This window comes from Antennarius striatus, chromosome 8 (genome assembly GCF_040054535.1).
Source record: "Antennarius striatus isolate MH-2024 chromosome 8, ASM4005453v1, whole genome shotgun sequence".
NCBI classification, from domain to species: Eukaryota; Metazoa; Chordata; class Actinopteri; order Lophiiformes; family Antennariidae; genus Antennarius; species Antennarius striatus.
In genome coordinates this window covers 23,302,651-23,324,822 of record NC_090783.1, presented here as the reverse complement: position 1 = coordinate 23,324,822, position 22,172 = coordinate 23,302,651, and the positions used below count along the sequence as shown (strand labels likewise).

At 37.7% G+C, this 22,172-nt stretch overlaps 1 protein-coding gene across 6 annotated transcripts; it reads right to left on the bottom strand.

The window, feature by feature from the left end:
• Positions 1 to 1,030: 1,030 nt before the first annotated feature.
• On the bottom strand, positions 1,031 to 21,925 carry micu3a (mitochondrial calcium uptake family, member 3a). 6 transcript variants are annotated; one of them, XM_068320859.1, is made up of 15 exons: positions 21,641 to 21,925; positions 18,366 to 18,513; positions 17,376 to 17,407; positions 16,074 to 16,152; positions 14,631 to 14,678; positions 14,101 to 14,183; positions 13,181 to 13,252; positions 12,153 to 12,194; positions 9,788 to 9,883; positions 4,765 to 4,859; positions 4,457 to 4,628; positions 3,487 to 3,595; positions 3,222 to 3,379; positions 2,184 to 2,248; positions 1,031 to 1,846 (listed from the first exon to the last, which is right to left on the bottom strand). In XM_068320859.1, the coding sequence occupies exons 1-15, from the start codon at positions 21,899 to 21,901 to the stop codon at positions 1,840 to 1,842; spliced, it is 1,467 nt and encodes a 488-aa protein (XP_068176960.1). In that variant the 5' UTR covers positions 21,902 to 21,925; the 3' UTR covers positions 1,031 to 1,839. The 6 variants fall into 6 exon arrangements, with proteins under 6 accessions (XP_068176960.1, XP_068176959.1, XP_068176961.1 ...); XM_068320858.1 differs by lacking the exon at positions 2,184 to 2,248 and having other exon boundaries at positions 1,031 to 1,843; XM_068320860.1 differs by lacking the exons at positions 2,184 to 2,248; positions 12,153 to 12,194 and having other exon boundaries at positions 1,031 to 1,843.
• Positions 21,926 to 22,172: the final 247 nt, after the last annotated feature.

Below are 22,172 nucleotides of genomic sequence, written 5' to 3'. Positions count from 1 at the left end.
CAGTGCGATTCTATATGAATTTTTTTTAAAAATAGGCCATTCATTCAGGGTGCGCCTTATAGTCCAGTGCGCCTCATAGTGCTGAAAATACTGTAGTTGACTGTGATTATGAAACTGACAGCACTGATGTGTCAGTCTGTGGTCATTTTCGTTTGATGGACGCCACCTTGTGGCCAGTTGGAGCTGAACCTCCAATCAGCTGATTGAAGGTTTATGTCCAGTTTATGATTGATGTCCATATGCTGTAAAACTTCACCTGATTATTGTGACAAATCACGTTGCTTAAAAACTGCTGTTGAAAACAAGCGAGAGTGGAATGAATTTAAACCTAAAGCTGAAAAAGTCTCTGATTTTGGCAAAAAAGACATTTTATCAGAGCTGCTTTAATTTGGCTGTACTCAAATGGCTGAATCACCTAAAAAAAAGTCCAATAAAATTATTTTAAAAGAGAAAAAAACACAATGTCAATTATTCAATACATTGTCAAATTGTATTTCACCAAGAGATTTTATTACCATCAAGCTTACTGCCAATCCAAAAAAAAAATATGAAAAAGAGGAAATTAAAAAAAAAATTCCTTAAAAAAACTGCTACAATGAAAATAGGAAAATAAAAATGAGATAAAAGTTGGAATGGGTAAATCTTGATCCATTTAGATAATAATGGCTCTCACATGCAAAACACAATTTCTCCTCCTGCTGTGGCAGGTTTGTTTAGTTTCTTGACCTATTTATTTGAAGAAAAATTGTTTTAAAGCTGATCTGATAACAGGTGATGGAAATTTGACCTATAAATACTGTGTATTATATACACCAGATGAATTAAATTAAATTTATATAGTGAAAGTGTTGGACCACTTTAATAGGGACATGCAGAGGGACAACAAAACAGTCTCACTGCGTAGCAGGCCAGCACAACATAGTCATTGTGAAATTCTTAGTATCTGAACAGTTAATGTGAAAAGTCAGCGATTTTGAAAAAACAATTCCAAAAATTGTGACGTTAATTGGAAAAGAACTTAAACACTGAATAAATATAACCATTTATTTTGATTTACTTTTAGTTTTATATTCCCATGATGAGAGGTCAGGGTGTGCCTAACTTGTGTGTGCAGTAACCTAAAATGATTAAATTTTCCAAAATGATGACGGCAAGTAAAAAAAAATAATTATATAACATATAACTGAAATGAAGTCAGTTTATATTCACAACTACTTATTTCTACAGTTTTACCGTTTAATATACAGTATGTTAATATACTTTGTTACTATTATTCATAGTGTTATATTGATGACCTCACAATTATCAAATACATACAGTGTATATGTGTAACTATTGTGCTCTTTCAGTTGTTATTCTTACTTAAAGTACATTATGGTTTAATTAAGTATGCGACAGCATCATTTATTGTAGGAAAAGAAATTTGTTGAATGTACTTGAAAAATGAAAAGTATTTCTCAGTACTATGTAAATGAGCTGCAGGGCTACTGACTGTTATGGAGGTGCTATGTAGGCTTGGAGACAATTCTAATCTAATTCTATAGCATTCATTAACAACAAAAAGGTTTGCTATGTCCGTTTAAAGTTGAAAATATAATATGATGTCCAGGTCCTCCGAAGATCTGCTCTTCAAAAATGAATCACTGTTAATTCAGGCCCCTGACTATAAAAGTCAAGTTCAATTTCTTCATCATTAACAATTCTTCATTCAACCGTTTTTCTTCCATCATTTTTCTCTTCTTCTCTAGGGTTTTTCCTTGTACCTCGTCCAGAGGTGATGCACTTCTCTTCTGGCCTGAGAGCGAACACACCTGGAGAAGGAAGTGTGGCGTCTGTCCTTCACCTGGTAAACACACACCAAGGGGAAGCACAGTCATGCTACGAAATATAATCCGGTTCTTTCAGCTGTTCATTATGATGTTGCCACAAGTGATATCAAAATATTACAGTCACAAGGACAAAGAAGTTAATTTATTTCAATGTGTGTTTGGAAATAAGCGACAAAAACAGATCCCATGAGCTCAAAAAATACTTTGCAGCTTATCATAAACTGGCCACTGTCATATTTATTCTTGTTCTTATTTGGTGCTATTATTTAATTTTTCTAATATAAGTTGAAGATCATGAGTTACTTCTTATCGTAGTAATGGTGCCATTGTTAGAGGTCATATTTTGGTACTTATCTGCTTGCCAGCTCCTTCTTCAGACAAGACTTAAAAGAGGTGATGTGCTCCACAGATTTATAGCCCTGTGACGATTGGTGGATAGGCATCATGGAAGAGAAAAGAAGATATATAGGAGGCAGGAAAAAATGTTAACATGTGGAAAAACACATGCTGCAACATGGAAGAGGTTGTGATGAGATTGAGGATGCACGCAAAGCAGGGAGAGGAGGAGAAAGGTAGAACAATGTTAATAGGCCCAAAATGGGAGGCCAAGCCAGGTTCAGTCATGTGCCGTGTTAGTTATTTGTACAGAATACGAGGTTCAGATGATCTGGAACATCGTGTTTTATGCCAATCCACCAGTAGAGGTCAGTAGCCCTCCCTGGAAACAGCCACATGAAAGTGCCCCGGGGCAATTTCCGGCTCAGTTTCACCACTTTACTGAAGCTGTTACTCTTCACAGTTTTCAATTAGTCTGTAATAGAACTCAAATAATCATGTCAATAGTCTTCAATTTGGAATTTGTAACCACTATTACATTTAAAGAATTCTTATACAATCTCTAGGTTTTAATTTTTTTCAGTGAAGTCATTGGAGATGCCACTGAATAAATAGGTCTAATTTTTATGTTGTCTCCTGGTTGGTATAATTATTTTTATGCTCTAATTATTGTAGCTTGTTTAAGTACAGAAATGGTTGTACTGCAATTTTAAATCCATGGACAATAAATAGGAAAAAGCCATGAAAAAGCAGATGTGTTCTTTTCACCAAAAATCTAACCTTTTTATCACACTGACTGTTTTTAATGCCACTGATAAACTATTTAAAGCAGGGTTTTGTGTATAAACACACATTTGCGCATAAGTTAATAAGTAAAATGTTGGTAAGTTATCAGATCTTCTGTTACAAACAAATTCTATAGAAAACCTCTAAAAAAAGAATGACAGAAATCTCACTTATGTTCATGTTTTTCTTCCTGTTTGTCCTTTTTTAAAATATAGTTAAATAATTCTAATTGTCTCAGGCAGTAATCACCTCTGTTTCACTTTTACTCACTCTGGCTCCTCTGTGCAGGCGGTCCTTCATTATTCCAATGAACTCCTTGTAGGAGAGTTGGTCATCATGATCGACATCAAAGATTTTGAAAATGGTGTGTACGAGGTGACGAGTCAGCTTCAGTCCAGTGGCCACGTAAACCGCTCTCGCAAACTCATCTGGGAGTAGGGAGAGTAAAGGCAGTTCAGATTTTTTTGGCAACTACAAGGAAAAACATGTCACCCATGCTCACCGCCCGTGAACCCAGTTGAACATTATCACTTGCCTTGTCCAATAGAGCGAGATGCAAAGTTATACATCTGCATGGCAATGGCAAAGTCTTCAAGGTTGTTAAGAAACTGGAAAAAGGATCTAAACTCATCGAAAGTGATTCCCTGTAATTCAAGAACAAAAACGCACAAGATGTGATGCATTGAAACTTTAGCCAGCCCCCCCCCCAAAAAGAGAGAAGCTTTAATGAAAATGTTGTTCATTTGAAAATGATAGCATGTCAGCATTGACTGCCATCCAGGAGGCGCATCCACTCTGTAGTCAGAAACATTAAGCAACATTTTAAAGAATATGCAACTGCAAATCATACAATCGATCAATAAGAGAATAATGATCTCATCAATCCTCTCAAAAAAATCATTCATGAGACGATTGTATTGTTATGATATGCAACATTTCAATCAACAGCAGCCTTCTCGCAGCGTTTCTTTACCTTAGTGTAGAAGCAAACTGTAACAGTGCTGAAGCCATTCAACAAGTCATTGCCACATGCTTGTCGCTGATAAATCAAGATACACAAGTAAATATCAAATGGACCAAGGAGCAATATGTGTTATAAATGGAGAAACAAAGAAAACGTCAATCCAGCGAAACAGCAGGATAGACCGACGGACTTTAACTGCAGGTTGTGTTTTTGTATGAGGGAGAAAACCAACCTCCTGCTTCATCCACAGCATGGAAAGGAAAGAAGGGAGGGACAGATATAAGGATCGGGATGCTCAAGAATTGCAATGTCGATGTAAAGCTTGATAGCTTTTTCGATAAGTCGCTAAACATAGACCTCATCAATGCAGACGCTAGACGGTTACAAGGTGGGACCGCCAGACAGAGAAAAAGAGAAGCGATAAATAAAGGAGTAGTAAACGTAGTATAGTGTCAGTACTGGATTAGATTTCTTCTCCCACAAACTTTGTCACTGAGTATTTTGAGTGAATTTGAACTCATATGGGACCGAACAGTGTTACCTTCTCATCAGGTATGCACTGGCGGACGTTCTCCAGGTAGGCGCTGATGTTGTCCACGTTAGTGAAGCGCAGCAGAATTTTGGCAAAGTCTTCTTCACTGATGGTGGTCATCCCTTTAGAGTAGGTCAGAAACTCAATTTCCAACACCTCCGTTTGAAGGTTATCCATAAACCTAAGAAAACATCAAGCAAAGGGGGGAGGAGAAAAAACTTACAACTTACAAGTAGACTTTGAAAAGATTTTCAGTTCATTGATCATTTATTAAATTTTTTTTTTTGCATTGACACAAGCTGCACGTTTTTAAATACCTGTAGAAATCATCAAATGTAAGCTCCGCCTTTCCTTTCTTCCCAAAGAAATGGACCAATAGGGTGGTGTCGATGGTGATATTCTCATCTGCTCGCTACAAATCATCAGAGAGGAATAAGAGAGATGGATCAGTGTGTGATAATCAATCAATATCAGGCACCGTGAGGAGAAGCAGGGGGGTGGAAGGACTCCAACATCCGCTCGACGTGATGAGCAGGAAGCAGGTTTCTGTTGCAAATGTGCAGCGGATGAGCAAAACTAAGGTCAAGAGTCAGTTTAGATGAACAGTCAGCCACCGTCAAGACATCAGATGTACCAGTCTAGGCAGCAATGACACGGAAGTGAAAGCTCAAAAATGTCAACTATCAATTGTATTAATATTACACTAGTTCAGTGCATTGCCAGCATGATGACACAATTCTATTTGGTAGAAAGTCTGTCAAAATAATTCAGTAAAATAAGTCTGCAGAAGACAAGTTACATAGTGTGACAACGTCACACATAAAGGTTATGGAAGTGGGTTTTTTTGTAATAATGCTGCCTATACTGTTGACAAATGTAGCTAAAGCATAAAACGCAAACCTATACGAGTCTAACCAAGACGTAATAAATGCTCAAAAAAGACATAAGGACAAACAGAGTCATGCAAATAGTAATTGAGCCGTCACATCCCATGCATTTCTCTGCAACTGCCACATTCAGACACCCAGCCACGACTTTAAATCAACAAGAGCGGTACAGAAACTCAACCAACACAGGTGCAAACGTGGAGAACAGGAGTCAATCCCACCTTTTTCCATCATTCATACTGTCAAATTATCAGAATTTTGAATTGTTTTATTTATCTTCCATTTTTTTGTGTCTGTTGATTCGTTTTTAATATTTGCTCCTCTCCGCTCAATAGATTGTGGTTTACTTAATTAAATTTTTCAACAAAGTTTGAATAGTAGACTTGTTATCAAACTGTAATCTGTTAAAAATAAATAAATCGTGAAGTTTCTGTCTCTCTGTCCCTGCCATGCCCCATTCAGCAAAAAGGTATGAGATTTGGACGGAATCTCATGTCCTTCTCATGAGGAAGAGCTCTTATGCCATTTCCATCATTGTCATCATCAGCAGCAGCAGCAGCAGCAGCATCACCACAATCAGCATTTGTGGTTCTACCTCAAGAGTAAAATCCTAAACTCCGATGTGGGACAAGAGTGAAATGATGACAAGATGAGACAGATTTATAAAAAGCCAAAAAAAAGAAGAAAAAAAAAGAAAGAGACCGGCAAATTGCACAAATTCACAATTTAGACAGATGTTGTGGTGTTTTTCTTGTTGCTTTTGCTTGGATTTGGTTAAAAAATAAACACTTCAACTTGTAAAACTTAAAAAATTATACATTATGAATTGTGGATGCCTAGCACAATAATCTACAGGAACTCGGTTTAATTTTCTCTAAAGCGAGTTCCTGTACATTATTGTGCTAAACCAAACCTAATAAAATGCCTCATAGTAGATTCCATTGTAAGTGATGCAGATGGTTAACTCACGCGTTAAAAATGTCTCCCTGGAAACAAACAAGTGAGGTAAACCTTGTTTTTTAGGACGAAAAACATGAGTGATATTCCCAACATTCAGTCTGTTTCTGATTCACTTTGCAGTCTGGTCTCCCAGGCTCTCATTTAATGATGTCACATAAACACAGACACGCTGAAACAATTACAGACTTTTCATTACAGCGTCATATTTTTGTGTCACATCTCTTTGGGTCTTTTCATTATGTCGCAGATTAAGGACAAACAAAGCAAGTAAAACTCATCTCTAATAACTGATGTATTACTAATGTCTTTATGACACATGAGCTGTTCATACATCCAGACAGCATCCAGGTGGTGTGTGTCTCTCCCTCCTGCACTCTTCATAATACTATTTTGCTCTGCTGCAGTTAAGAACGGTAAACCAAGAGATGGTGAACATTTTAGTTCACCATCTCTGCTTGATTTTACAACCTTTCAGCAGACATTTTGTAAGTCTGATTAAGGAAATTTTATTGCAGTTTGTTTGTGAAAAATCCAACTTTTAGATTAAGCATTCATGTGTAGATTTATTGAATAGTGTTATAATTGACCAGAGTCTCATCATTTTGGTTATTGAATTTTAAAAAAAGCAGACCTCTGTCAGTTCTGCTCTGTCAACCCCTACCAAGACAGAGTTGTTCCAAATTATTGACTGAATTGACTATTATTACTATTTTTTTTCACTAATATTATATCTTTTAACATAAAACAAAACAAAAGAACATAATGTATATAACATAATAATATGTATAATAATAAAATATACTGTAATATAATATAATATAATATAATATAATATAATATAATATAATATAATATAATATAATATAATATAATATAATATAATATAATATAATATAATATAATATAATATAAATGATGTTTATTGCTTGCTTGGCAGCAGTGATGTGATCTCACCAATCGTCATGAAGACATCATAGTTACCACACCTACAAGGCACAAGCCAACATGTATGTGCCTATCTTCAGGATGAGTGTGTGTGTCTGTGTGCGTGTGTGTGTGTCTGTGTCTGCGTGTGTGTGAGCTTGAGCGGACTTTGATCATGGAGCTGAAGGTAAAAACAGTAATTACTGACGAACACACTAAATGTTCTCCCTCACCCTTCTTATCGGTGTCAGAGCTCAAGTCCTCATTGTCGGGTTTCTGTCAAAAAAGACTGTCAGTCAGTCACAACTTCCATTGTTAAGAGCATCCAAACAAACAATAAAACCTGCCTTTTTTTTTACTCCTAACTTTATCTCCCATCTGCTATTTCTCCCTTTTTGTCTTCCAGCTCTAATCAAAGTTAATTTTCACACTACCCGTCAGTCCCTCCTTCACCTGACAAAGATGATTCGCTCTTTCCTTCTCCACGTCCTTCACAACTTGTCAGTCAGTCCCTCCTTCTCCAGATAAAAGCAAAGGGGTGTAATGTTGAGTAAGCACATCTTTCTCAAAATACAACCTTCCTTCTTTTGTCCCTTAACGTGTTTCCCAAATTCCTCTGTCCACACCTACTTTGCTCTTCGACATTTGTTCTTTCTACTGACCCATGTCTCCTTCTTTCAGGTCTGTTTGTTGTCTCTCTGATTTTATCTCTTCCTTTTTTTTTCTTCACCCCCAGGTTTTGTAATTATCTGATCTGGTTTCAGACTTGCTATAATACTCCCATTCTATTTTGATATTTAAGTCTGTATGTGTGTCTCCTTCTTTTATTAAAATACTTGCATGCATATAATTTTTAATCCCTCACACTTTTAATGTCCTGGTTTTTTCTACCTTTAATTGCACCTTTTCCTCCCCCATCTGTCTGATTGGTCTTTTTTTTGTTCTGACAGCACCAGATGAAAGGCTCCTCATTGTAAATACAATGTCAGTCCAATTATGTTCCACTGTCATTACTTCCACCTCAGCTTCCGCTGCTGTTGCAACACAACGTCTGTCATTAGTCAGCTAGTCTGCTAGCACATCTAGTGGCATTAATCATCACCATCAGGTTCATCCTGTGTTAGGCATATCGGGGGGGGGGGGTTGTACATGAGCACATAATTATGCTCATGAAAAGGTAAAACTTTTGCCAGATCTTGCAGAAATGAATTCCTTTTGTCTCTTATGAGATATTTTTGAGCCACTTTAGTCCTATGAGTCCATCTACAGAAATGTCTGTCTCTTGGTTGGTCACAATTTCATTCTATATTACAATAGTTAAATATTTTTTAAAATAATCATGAATTTTATATCCCAGGCAATAAATATTTATGACTCTGGTAATCCCCCAAAATATTCCTCATAATCTGAGAAACTAAACTTTAATATGTCAGCATTGCAATTTTCAGCATGTCAGCCCACTTATATCAGCATTTAGCTAAAAGAATTGTGATGCATACATTTAGCTACCCAGAGCTGCGAGCCTGGCATGACTTAGCTTTCTATTATTTCTGTTCAAAATTACAGAAAAGGTAAAATAAATGTAAGCATTTAAGATTTCGAATGATGGGTACTTTATGCGTAGTGGTATTTATGGTAAATCTTGCTATAAGTACAGTATATTACTTTTCTTATACATGCAGTGGTGTGCATGAAGAATTACACCAAATATATACCAAAGCTACAACAACAGCCACAACACAGCACAGATAACAAGGCACAGATATACAGAGAAAAGCATCATGGGATCAAATGACAAAAGGCAGGCGTTAAACAGAACAGGTTAGTAATTATATAGTAATTATAATTATATTGACATTACAATATCTGTCATCTAACTAACATTACTGGATCAATGTCATCATACTAAAAAAATTATTACATTAATTATCAACAAATATGAAGAAGAAAGTCAATGCCAGATTTGTTCATAAAAATAAGTGAGCAACAAATTTCCCAAGGAAAAAAAAAAACAATCAAGAAAACTTTCTTGCATTTCTCAGAGGAGACAATTTGATGAATGAAATGATTTCAGTAGAGGAAAAGGAAATGGAGAAATGGGATTACTGTAGTTTCTGTGTCTTCCATAGTTTCAAAAAAAGTTTGAGAGAGATAAGTGTGACTAATAGTGAGTAATCCAAATGACTAAGTTATAGTATGTTTATGAAATAATAGAAGAAAAAGATGAAAAATAAATTTCAGAAAATTTCTGCATCAAACAAAACCAGAATAAAAGAATTAATCAGTGATCATAATTATCTTGCAAAAAGCCCATATAGACAAACATTAAATGTCATTTGAGATACATTTACATTGAGCTGATTGATAATTTATCACAGATAAACGGTAAAAGGCCTTCATGTGCAAAAAAAAAGTCTTAAATTTGATCGTTAACTTTTCTAGTTTTATTCTGGCCATGCTTGACAAAGCCACATTATTTTTAATAAATGTGGTAGGCTGCAGAATCAATGCTGAGTGAAGGATGAAGAACAGAGGAATGTAAGGACAGAGGACGTTTGGGTCTGTGTACCTCCGCCAGGTCAGAAAACAGGACTTGACTGGCGCATCGCCTCACAATGTCCCAGTAACTCCGCACCACAAACTCCTGACTGTCTTTTTTAAGCACCTGCAGGAGTGGTCAAACAGGGCCAGGGTCAGTTCACCCCCAACGCAACAACTTCAGGAGGCAAACTTTTTTAGTATTCACTCCTTCAATTCTCAATCAACCTACAAGTATCATTCTTTAGAACACATATATTGCATATTATTGAACATCATCACAAACAGCATATATAATCCACCAGACAGTCTGTTTTTCACATTGTGTCATGGTCCTCCTGTCTCAAGTTGATCTCCTGTTTCCTGTTTCCTGTAGTTTCTTGTAGTTATAGAGTTCAGGTACATTAGATTATTTAAATTTTTAAAAATTTTTTTTAAATTTTATATACTGGTTCTACAGTTTTGACTACGCTCCTGGATTTCTTTGGTTACTTAATAAGTACAGTATTTTCCGCACTATAAGGCGCACTTGGACTATAAGGCACACCTTCAATGAATGGCCTATTTCAAAACAGTTTTCACGTATAAGGCGCACTGGATTATAAGGCACAATGTCGGTTTTTGAGAAAATGAAAGGCTTTTACGTGTGCCTTATAGTGCGGAAAATACTGTAATTCACTTTGAGGTGATTTAAAGTTAATTTGTTACTTTGACATTGATGACGCACTGTTTATTTTAAAAAAAAATCCAATATAATAAACAGAGAAAAATGACTATGGAGAACTGATTAATAATTAATTGACCCCCATCCACCAAAGTAAACAGACAAAAAATTTTAAAAAACATTTTTTTATTTTTTAAAGAAAATGCTTAGAGAGGGGGGAAGGGTCACATCTAAGTAAAAAAATGTTTTCTTGATCACAGGTAAAGTAAACAACGTGAATGCATCCCATTCATTTGTGACACGCGTCACAAAAAAAAGACAAGTCAGTTTTTTGTGTATCGCATCTATAAAGGACGGACCTGAGATCCTGGCCACCCACCTCGTCTCTCTCTGTCTCTCTGGGGGGAATGCACCATTTTGCATACTGACAATGCAGCTATCCATCACAATACTGACAGAACTGTGTGTGTGTGTGTGTGTGTGTGTGTGTGTGTGTGTGTGTGTGTGTGTGTGTGTGTGTGTGTGTGTGTGTGTGTGTGTGTGTGTGTGTGTGAGTCTGTGTGTACGTGTTGGGGGGTGTCCAAACGATTGGTACTGTATATTTTATGTCATTTTAAACCTGCTAACCTCTTTTCTTTCTCATATGAAAGAAAATTTAAATAGTCTCATAAACTACAAGCAACTTCCTTCCTTCTACAAAAATCTCTACTCTTTTTCACATTAACAAACCTCAGTGACACCCCCCCCCCCCAAAAAAAGGAAACACAAACACTGCCAAGCAACACTGAAAAAGAACAGTCTCAAATGAACTGATTGTGTTCAGAGCTTTAGAGTGTTTCCACTCATTCTAAATCACATCAATCTCTTTTGGTACAAGTTCATCTCTCCTGACCCCTTAAATCTATAACTCCTCTTCTGCCATCCATCTCTCCATTCATCCCACCCTCTACCATCGTCCCCTCGATCAATCCCCCCAGCTGACCTGACAGATGGACACTCAGTCTATCCCTCTCATCCTTTGAAGGACTCACTGTGTGTATTCTACTGACACCAGGATGACTGGGAACGAGTCAGGGTTAAGGCTTTTTTAAACACTAGTAGAGGACAGGGGTGTTAAACGCAGTCTTTCATCACAAACTACCAAAATATAAACAGTGCATGCGTTTGCAATTTTTAAAACTGAATCAATTCAGCCTAAATCGTCTCATATATTCCTGCAATTATATATCATAGCATAGCGACTACAGAAAAGAGTGAAACGCTAGTTTTGTTCTGTTCACAGGTAATAAAATCATCCTAATGTTTGAAATCTCAATTAAAAAAACCCACAAAATACTGTATTAAAATTGCAACTGTAATTTTTAGGTTTTGATTTTGTGTAGATTAACAGAACAAGATATTGTGTTATTTGAGCCGCTTCCAAAATGTTATGTATAATGTATAAACAGTGACGGTCTGTATGCTAAGCTAGGCTAACAAGCTGTTGGCTACAACCTTATCTGAGTGCAAATGATCTTAACACACAACTCTGGAAGCAAATACTGTACATTGTATTTGAAAATCATATATTTCCCAGTAGTTCTCAGTTGATTGTCACATTTAAGTATCATGAATTCTTCAAATTAAATAATAAACATGTAGAAAAACCACCTCTGTTCATCATTAAATCCATTTCTTTAGCCATCTAAACAAGAGCAGGCAGGAGACTAAGGTCATGGTTATGGATACATACGCTGTTCATTGGGGCAATTTGATATCCATAGAGCTGCATAGTCTAACACACAGGAAGAGACACAAGGAAGAGAAAGAGGTAGACAGGTCATGCAGTCGGAGAGGGGGGAGGAGAGAAGGCAAAAGACATGTTAGTTCATGCAAGGATAGATTCTGTGGATACATTCTGCAGAGGGATGTTTCATTTTCAGTGCAGCTGTGATTGCATTTTGGAAAAAAACAAAACATAACACTATAAACTTTCTCCAGATGATTACAGAAATGGAGCATGTGGGAGAAAGTATTAAAACCCCTTCAGATTTGTCTTTCCTTGACTTCCATCATGTGTCAAAGTTCAAACTGTTTTCATAAGGCAGCATGGACTCAAACATGATCAGATGAAGAGGTCAGTGAACTGAATGAAGTGCTTCAGTAGGGATGATAGTTAACTTTGAGGATGGTGTGTAATTTTCAAGATCCACACATAAGGTTTTTTTTTACAGCATTCTTTTTGTGTCCTTTTTGTGACCTTGAAGTTGAAATGGGACAGGTGTTTTTTCCACATTACACTGATTAATGTAATAAAATGTTATTTTACTTGTAGTCAAATCTTCTTTTCGAAGCTACATTAGCCACATGAAAACAAAACTATATCTCTTATCAGGTTTACCCCACTAATGGTAGCGATATTATAAATACCAAGTTTGTAAGATATGTGGCATAATCCAGGTTTATTCTCTGTTGGCTGTTCATATGGCAATTTAGAAAGAATTTTATTAAAACATTCAGACAGTTGTGTTTCTCTTCAAGTGAACACATCAGTCTGCCCCAGGGAAGCTGTGGCTACATACGTAGTCTACCATCACCAAGTATGAATGAGGAGTGATTGAACAATGGATCCAATGTAAAGCGTCTTTGATTGTCCAGAAAAGCATTATAGAAATATAATCAATTATTATTATCATTATCATTATCATTATCATTATCATTATCATTATTATTATGATTATTATTATTATTATCCTCACTCTGTGTTACCAACTTTCTTACCAACTGGGCCGACTTCTCAGCATCTCCTTTTCTCCCCTTTTTCTCATTTTTCTTGCGGAAGATTTCCTGAAGCTGTGGTTGAGAGAAAGAACAAGGAGCTCAATGACAATTCAAAGCTTTGATTGAAGCATAAATCTTCATATGTGCAAACTCTAAATCCAAAAAGGTACAGTATTTTCCACACTATAAGGCACACCTAAAAGCCTTTAATTTTCTCAATTTCTTATAATCCAATTTGCTTTACATATGAAAAAAGTTTTAAAATAGACCATTCATTGAAGATGAGTTCTCAAAAGCGTTATATAATCCAGTGTGCTTTATAATCCAGTATGCTTTATGTATAGAATTTTTTTTTTTAAATAAGCCATTCATTGAGGGTGCACGTTATAATCCAGTGTGCCTCATAGTGTGGAAAATATTGTATTCACTCTTATGCTGATGACTAGGTGTTTATGGCTTTATCACATCATAATTAAGTGAATTGTTTTCTAATCTGACTTTCAAAGGAACATAATCTCACATGTATTAAAGGATAAATCAAATCTTAATCACAACTGGCAGAAAAAAACACATTTGTATATTGATTACTTTGAGTGTTTTTCCTCTATTTTTGGTGCATTTACACAAAACCAGGGGAATATCAACTGCAGCTGTAAAAACTAATCAGTTTTTATTAATCAACTTCTATTATCATGATTAATTCTGTCCATCTTTTTTTCACAGTGACTTCAATGTCATAAAGAATAAGTCCTTTGTGGTTTTTCATTTAAATCACTCTTAATCTTGATCTGATCTACTGATTTAGATATATATTATTTTTTAACACATTAATATATAAATATAACACCACTATCATCCCTTTATCTCTGATAATTTACACATAATTCAGAACGACTGTTTGTCCCACACTGTAGACTCACCACCAAGAATTCCCGCTTGTCCACCATCTGGTTGCCGTCTGCATCAAACATATTGAAAGCAATCTTAAAGCCAGCGTGGGGCTCTGGAGGACAGAAAGGAAAACACGTAGGGCGATTGTGTGTATATTTATGTTATGTAGGCTAGAGGCAATTTGAAATCTAGAAATAGCACAGGAAGAACTGGAATAAAGATGACAGAGGAGACACAGAGCAGGTGCATCAGATTATTTTATTATTTCTACATAGAAATAGAAAATGTGGTGAATTTATGACATTTGATGAAGCACTCTAAAAACTGACGCTATTCTGTTTCCTGATAACTTGATGAAGATGACTTTTTCTGTACATTAAAGTCTAGGGAAAAAGTTTTACTTTCAACTTTCTGCTGCACTGAATTTGTCTTACCAATAACAGAAGTAGAGAACAACCACATTTGTGTCACAGTTACCTCTTATTAAAATATGACTGACTGCGAATTGACCATGAGAAAAGAAAAAGGAGGAAGTGTAAAACAGACTGAGTTGACTCACTTGTAAGAATGCAGAGCAAGAACAGGTACTCTGTGTAGGAGATGATGCCTGGTGAGAAGACAAAGACAGTGTTTAAAGAAAAGGTCACAATCAACACACACATACACACACACACACACACACACACACACATACACACACACACACACACACACACACACACACACACACACACACACACACACACATAATAGTTAGAAGATAGCATCTCAGAAGGTATCTTCTGGAGCTTAGTGACCAACAGCCACACATCATTTTTCCTCACACACCCAGCGTCCAAAAGAAAAGACATTTGCTGGCAGGGTTGTGTGCATGTGTGTGTGTCTGTGTTTGGATAAGCAAGTGAAAAACGTTTTAGAAGATTATCCTTTTTATTTTTTTGCCTCAGGCCCATTTAGAAATCTTTGTAGCTCCATCTCATCTCTCTCCCTCTCCCTCTTTTTGATGGTTTAGATAGTTCAGGGTGACTCGCTTGAGTGTTACGGGAGACTGCTTTCCCATGTGTGGAGGTGAAAATGACACCATTTAAAGACCGGTGTGAGCATTGTCTTTTCCTGATGCTTGACTACCTCGTATTGAGGAGCTGGTTTGGAACTGAATCCTCTTTATTTCCTTGTAGTCTGAGCTGTGCTAAGACCAGGAGACACACCGTGAAACCGCTCAGGTTTCCACAATACATTTGGCCGGCTTGCGTACAAAACATCTCAGCAAGATGTTGCTGGATAAAAAAAGGTTAACATTATCATAATGGGGACATGTTTCTATAAAGTATCAGCATAAATAAGGATTTTTGGTAGGCAGTCACGTGATACCGTACGTGGTTTAATATCAGTATGGGAAGGGTTCATTAACATTTAAATTACCGTAAATAATAAAATAAATAGTTTGTCGTTCTGTCGCCAAATTCGCGAGGAACGAGGGCGCACTGTATGCCTATTTCTTATTTATCTATTTCTGTAATTCATTTTTATTTATCAGTGTATAAAGTGAGTACATTATAAACATAAACATTCATATACGTATATGAAGTACATGAGGAATTACAGAGAGAGGAGAGGAGAGATGTATTTTTAGTACAACCAGCAGATTGTTTGGCTATAAGGAGGAGCAGCACGGCTCCAACCCCAGATTTAAGGACGACTAGTGCCAAACACACACACACACACGCATGCACGCACGCACACACACACTCACACACACACAAACCTTCTGAACAAAATCTTTACTTTAACCTTATTATTGGAATCAAATAACAGTCTGGGTGAAACACACTGAGGTCTGACCCCAGAGTAACCTATTACTATTATTATTAGAATTATTATTATTATTATTAATAATATTTTATTATTATTATTATTATAGACTATTTGCTTTAATGATTTACACTAAAGGTTAAAATATACTTGCGCCCATTTCTAAAACTACATGTATGCTGTCTCTGACCTTGTTCTCTCAGGTTGCGGAACAGTTTGGAGGATCCTTTCCATACTGGAGGAGTGTCTGATAAAATCTTCTCCAGCTCCTGAAGAGCAACAAAACACAGTTTAAATGTGAGCTGTCTGACAAAACATGATAAAAACCCAAACCTTCAGATTTGGTCTAACACCTTTCAGGCACACCAACGCAAAAGGAAATGATGCAGAAGCACAACAATAAATGAGGCAAATGAATTATCTGTGTTGAAATGCCATTTTTTCTTGTTATGTAATTGTGCAATCAGTTGAAAAAACACACGATAGTTGATAATATCTAATGAATGAATGCTTTTTCATTTTGTACATGTGGAAGTAAAACAACAAAATAGATTGAACAAAAAAAAACAGGACCATTGAAAGTAGACAGAACAGCAAAAACAATAGTAAACGCAATGACTCCCACATGTCCCACATGATTGGATTTTGGGCTTCATGTCAGAGCATCATTTAGTGCAGAAAATGTACCTGTAGTCTTATCCACACCAATGTTGATTCTATTATGTCTACTTAGGCCTAAAACTAATCCCACCAGGTTTTCTGAATCCATCAAGCTTAAAAAACAATTTAACAAAAAGGTTTATTCCCTAAAGCTAATTAAGATACTGTTTACTGAGGTAATAAATCAAAGATGAAATATTTTTCAATAAAATCTGTCTTCCTACAGAAATCTCAGCCGTCGATTGTGAAGGTATTTCAACAGCTCCATCCGTATTTCATGCAGCGCTTTATAATATCACTGTTTCACATGTTCTTATAAAACATGTATGAATAAATAATACAGATTCCTGTAATGCAACTGTATATTACAAAGAATCTGTGTTTCCAGGCATAAACAACTGTGGGCTTGCAGAGAGAAAAGGTAATATGTTAATCATAACTCAATAACTTTTGTAGAAAAACAATGTGTTGTTGTTGTTTCCTTTATTTTATTTGCTTCTTATATATTTTGATATAATAATTGAACATTTTATTTAAATTTAAATGATTTTGTGCTCAAAACAAGAACTGTATACGCATTACACACTTAAAATTCAATTTTAATAAAAAAGACTTCATTGTCATTTAGATTTTTATGGCAATTGTTTAATGTTTCACGATTTACTGGGTTATATGTGTATGTAGAATTTTCACATTTACATTAAAAACTCCTCAATAATCATGGAAAAAATAATCATGATAGTAACTTGGTGAAAGCGAAAAGCCTGTGTAAGATATAACATGCAACAGATGTCTCCGATACGGAGGAGCAGAAAATGTATGTGTCTCCCACCTGTTTGGTCAGGGACCTCCAGGGGCTCCTGTCTGCCGAGGAACGAGACAAAAGAGGAGAGAAGAAGAAGGGAAAGAGGAGAACAGAGTTTGGGTGGGCTCAATCAGATAGCATCTGTGTGATCTACAAATGGGTCTTAAAGTGACGGGTATAGTCACAACACACACACACACACACACTGTATATACACTGTCATCATCATAGGGCCATTTGTACCATCTAAAGTGCCCCATGCTCGTCTTTGTAGTATACGGAATGTCCCTGTAAAAGCAAATACTACATTTGTTCTGTTTTATACAACAAAGTTCATCTAATTCAACTTCAAAGAGGGCATTAGAGGATGTCGGCCGCTGAAAGGGTATGTGCAGATGTATCATATGTCTGTGAGCCAGGGTGGATGTAAACACACACATACAGGTGCTCAGTTTGCACGAACACAAGTACATGACTGGGGGAGAAAGGAATGACAGGGGTTTTTTTTGGATGGATTTTTGTGAGAGAGAGAGAGAGTGCGTGGGTGTGTGTATGTGTGTGTGTGCGCATGTCTGACTAACATTAACCTCAGACTAAACAATAGCTGTAGAGCCATCTGCTTTGAGGACGACTGGCCAGGATTAATCTGTTAGGACTGAGAGCAAGCTGACAGAAACAGAAAAAAAACTTTAAAACCAAGGCTCTAATCTAATCTTTACAACTCGGTTCCTCTAAAAAAATAAGAATGACGTATTTTAACCTCATGTCTATTTCAACTTTTTATACCACAAATTATTTGTCTACTAAAGATGCACAAAGAAGCATTAAAAAATGTCTACAAATACAGAAATGAGTGACAATATATGAGGTTTATGATAATTCCAAATCAAATGTGGAGACAAATGAAAATCAGCATATCTATGTAAATTTAAAATGTCACAATGAATTGGTGTACATAGTCATTTCTCATATTCTGTTCCAGAGTTCAGAAGCTGACTGTAGCATGTCAACACGTACTTCTTGGTTCGCTCATGGTGACAGATTCGATGAAATTCTGCGGAGTCATGTATAGCTGCCCTTCATACTCCACAGAGCTGAATATACGAAAGCGATGCTCATGGGACGACATGTGGACGTCTCCGTCCTCAAAGTCAAACTGACGAGCCTGAAGACACAAAGACGATCGTCAAAACAATAGTACAAACAATAAAAAGACTATATAAATGACAACCTTTTCAAAAATCTTCTCATTGATACTTGTTCTATAAATTATTAAAATTTTGAAGTAATGTGCTCTTGCAAAGACAGCAGTATCTCAGCTAGAAGCACATCTTCAGTCTTTAACATTTATAATGAGATCCATCTACTTTTGGCATAATTTAGTTCTCCATTATTATTACAGTTAGTGGACTGGGGTCAACAGTAACACACACACACTCACACTTGTTTTGACTATCTATGATGTTAGCAAAGCTTGCTGTTCCTAGGAAGAATGTATACATGATTATGCTCTAGGTTAAAAGACTAATATCTGGAAGTGGATAAGAGTATGAACATTTGTCAAAATACAATGGATGACATATTGTGATGAGCGAGATGTTTGTTGATTCTGGGGGGCGGGAATTTCACAAAAAATAAACTAAATTAAAAAAAATAAAATAAATAGGGTATGAGTGCTTATCTTCATAGAAATGCATCGCGAATGAATGCATCGACAGCCATTACTTTGACTCTCACTAATGAATTAAGTTTTATAAAGTTCTACAAAGGCCGCTGGGTTCAAATGTTGTGCATAATATGGAATAAAAAATAACGTTTTTAGCGACTAATTATAAAAGGCAGCCTACATAATGCATCAGTAGTCTACTGTAGTGCTGGGTTGAAATGTGATGTGTGTTCATGTGCGTGTATATATATGAGAGGTTAACAACTATATGGTAATATATGATAATAAATTCCCAACATAATAATGGTAATAACAACCAATTAAATCATGTATCCTAAATGTGATTTTAATTTTAAGTACCTTTATTATTTTGCTGAGTGCACTGATCTATACCGGTTGGCAAGACAGAGAGATAGAGATGGGAAGGACGTGCAGCAGGTTAGGGTGATTAAGGATAGGGATGGAAGTCTATTGACAGGTGCCAGTAGTGTGATGGGAAGATGGAAAGAGTACTTTGAAGAGTTGATGAACGTGGAAAATGAGAGGGAACAAAGACTAGAAGAGGTGACTGTTGTGGACCAGGATGTAGCAAAGATTAGTCAGGATGAAGTGAGGAGGGCATTGAAGAGGATGAAGAGTGGAAAGGCAGTCGGTCCTGATGATATACCTGTAGAGGTTTGGAAGTGTCTAGGAGAGGTGGCGGTAGAGTTTCTGACTGGGTTGTTCAACAGGATCTTAGATAGTGAGAAGATGCCTGAGGAATGGAGGAGAAGTGTGCTGGTGCCCATTTTTAAGAACAAGGGAGATGTGCAGAGTTGTGGCAACTACAGAGGAATAAAGCTGATGAGCCATACAATGAAGTTATGGGAGAGAGTAGTGGAAGCTAGACTAAGGGCAGAAGTGAACATTTGTGAGCAGCAGTATGGTTTCATGCCAAAAAAGAGTACTACAGATGCAGTATTTGCTTTGAGGATGTTGATAGAGAAGTACAGAGAAGGCCAGAGGGAGCTGCATTGTGTTTTTGTAGATCTGGAGAAAGCTTATGACAGGGTGCCCAGAGAGGAACTGTGGTATTGTATGAGGAAGTCTGGAGTGGCAGAGAAGTATGTTAGAACGGTGCAGGACATGTATGAAGACTGTAAGACAGTGGTGAGGTGTGCTGTAGGTGTGACAGAGGAGTTCAAGGTGGAGGTGGGACTGCATCAGGGATCAGCTCTGAGCCCCTTCTTGTTTGCCATGGTGATGGACAGGCTGACAGACGAGGTTAGACAGGAATCTCCATGGACTATGATGTTTGCAGATGACATTGTGATCTGTAGTGAGAGCAGGGAACAGGTGGAGGAGAAGCTAGAGAGGTGGAGGTTTGTCCTGGAAAGGAGAGGAATGAAGGTTAGCCGCAGTAAGACAGAGTACATGTGTGTGAATGAGAGGGACCCAAGTGGAAGAGTGAGGTTAGAGGGAGAAGAGATCAAGAAGGTGGAGGATTTTAAGTACTTAGGCTCAACAGTCCAGAGCAATGGAGAGTGTGGAAAAGAGGTGAAGAAGCGTGTCCAGGCAGGATGGAACGGGTGGAGGAAAGTGTCAGGTGTGATGTGTGATAGAAGAGTTTCAGCTAAAATGAAGGGAAAGGTGTACAAAACTGTGGTGAGACCAGCGATGTTGTTTGGTCTAGAGACAGTGTCACTGAAGAAAAGACAGGAGACAGAGCTGGAGGTAGCAGAGATGAAGATGCTGAGGTTCTCTCTGGGAGTGACCAGGAAGGATAGGATCAGGAATGAGTACATCAGAGGGACAGCACATGTTAGAGGTCTTGGACATAAAGTCAGAGAGGCCAGACTGAGATGGTTTGGACATGTCCAGAGGAGAGATAGTGAATATATTGGTAGAAGGATGCTGAGTTTTGAACTGCCAGGCAGGAGGCCTAGAGGAAGACCAAAGAGGAGGTTTATGGATGTAATGAGGGAAGACATGAAGGTAGTTGGTGTGAGAGAAGAGGATTCAAAGGACAGGGCTAGATGGAGGAAATTGATTCGCTGTGGCGACCCCTGAAGGGAAAAGCCGAAAGGAAAAGAAGATTATTTTGCTGAGTGCGTAAGTTTATCTGGTGATGTGATGATTTCACTACTTCAGGAACTGAGTCTACTAAACTTAGGTCTTGTCTTTTCTAAGGAATCCCTATGTATTCGTACTATAGCGCTTGGATTCGAAGTTTTGTATTTTCGAGCATCTTTGAACGCATCATCTGCCACAGCTGTCTGACAGTAACAGCCTCCGGCTACAACCATTTCAGCACCAGCTCGACCGGAGAGCGCCTCGCACACCGCCCCGTCCCGCTGCCAGGCAATGAGCGAACCGTTTCCACTGGGCGTGCTGGGAATAAAAGACAGTTCATCCACCAGAAAGGGGAAAATTACATCCTGCAAGAAAAACACAATGGCTACAAAACAAAAGTGGGCCGTCCTGACTGGGACTATGTGGGCCGAGCATTAACGGAAGGAGAAGTGAACGGAGTGCTCTTCTGTTGGTGCTACATTAAAAACAGGCCCACGTATCAACACTTCTGTCCACATATGTTCTGACAACGACTTTACCAAGTCACTATGCGTCATTTAACTCAAACGCCTACCTTTTCCTTGGCTTCCACCGTCGGGAGGGACGACAGCCACGGGTTGGTGCTGCGGCTCCCCGTCTTGCTTGACCGACCCCTCGCTAAATCACGGTAGTAACAAAGCGCCACGGCGCCTCCTGTTGCGAGACATACCCCGACAGCCCAACACCTCCTCGCCCGTCCGCCGCTAGCCGACTGTCCACCGACGAACTCGTGTCTCGACGTCGACAAGAGATTTAGCTTCCCGGCCAACGCGGCCACTCGGCGGAAAGCGGCCATAACGGCTCTTCCAGCTGCTGCCGCCGCCGCTGCCGCTGCGCTGTTGTGGTTAAACTACAAATTTCCGAGCAGCACTGAAGTATCGCGTTTTTTAGCTTTCATCGCGAGATGTGCCGACACAGCTGTCCGTCATCTGAACCGCGTCCCGCGCGACACGAAATGGATTTAATGCTGAGTTCACTGACAGCGGGATTTACTGTAAATTCGGCCACTGACGACAAATAATCACTCAATCAGCCAGCAGGCGTGAATATACACTTTAATGTCTCAA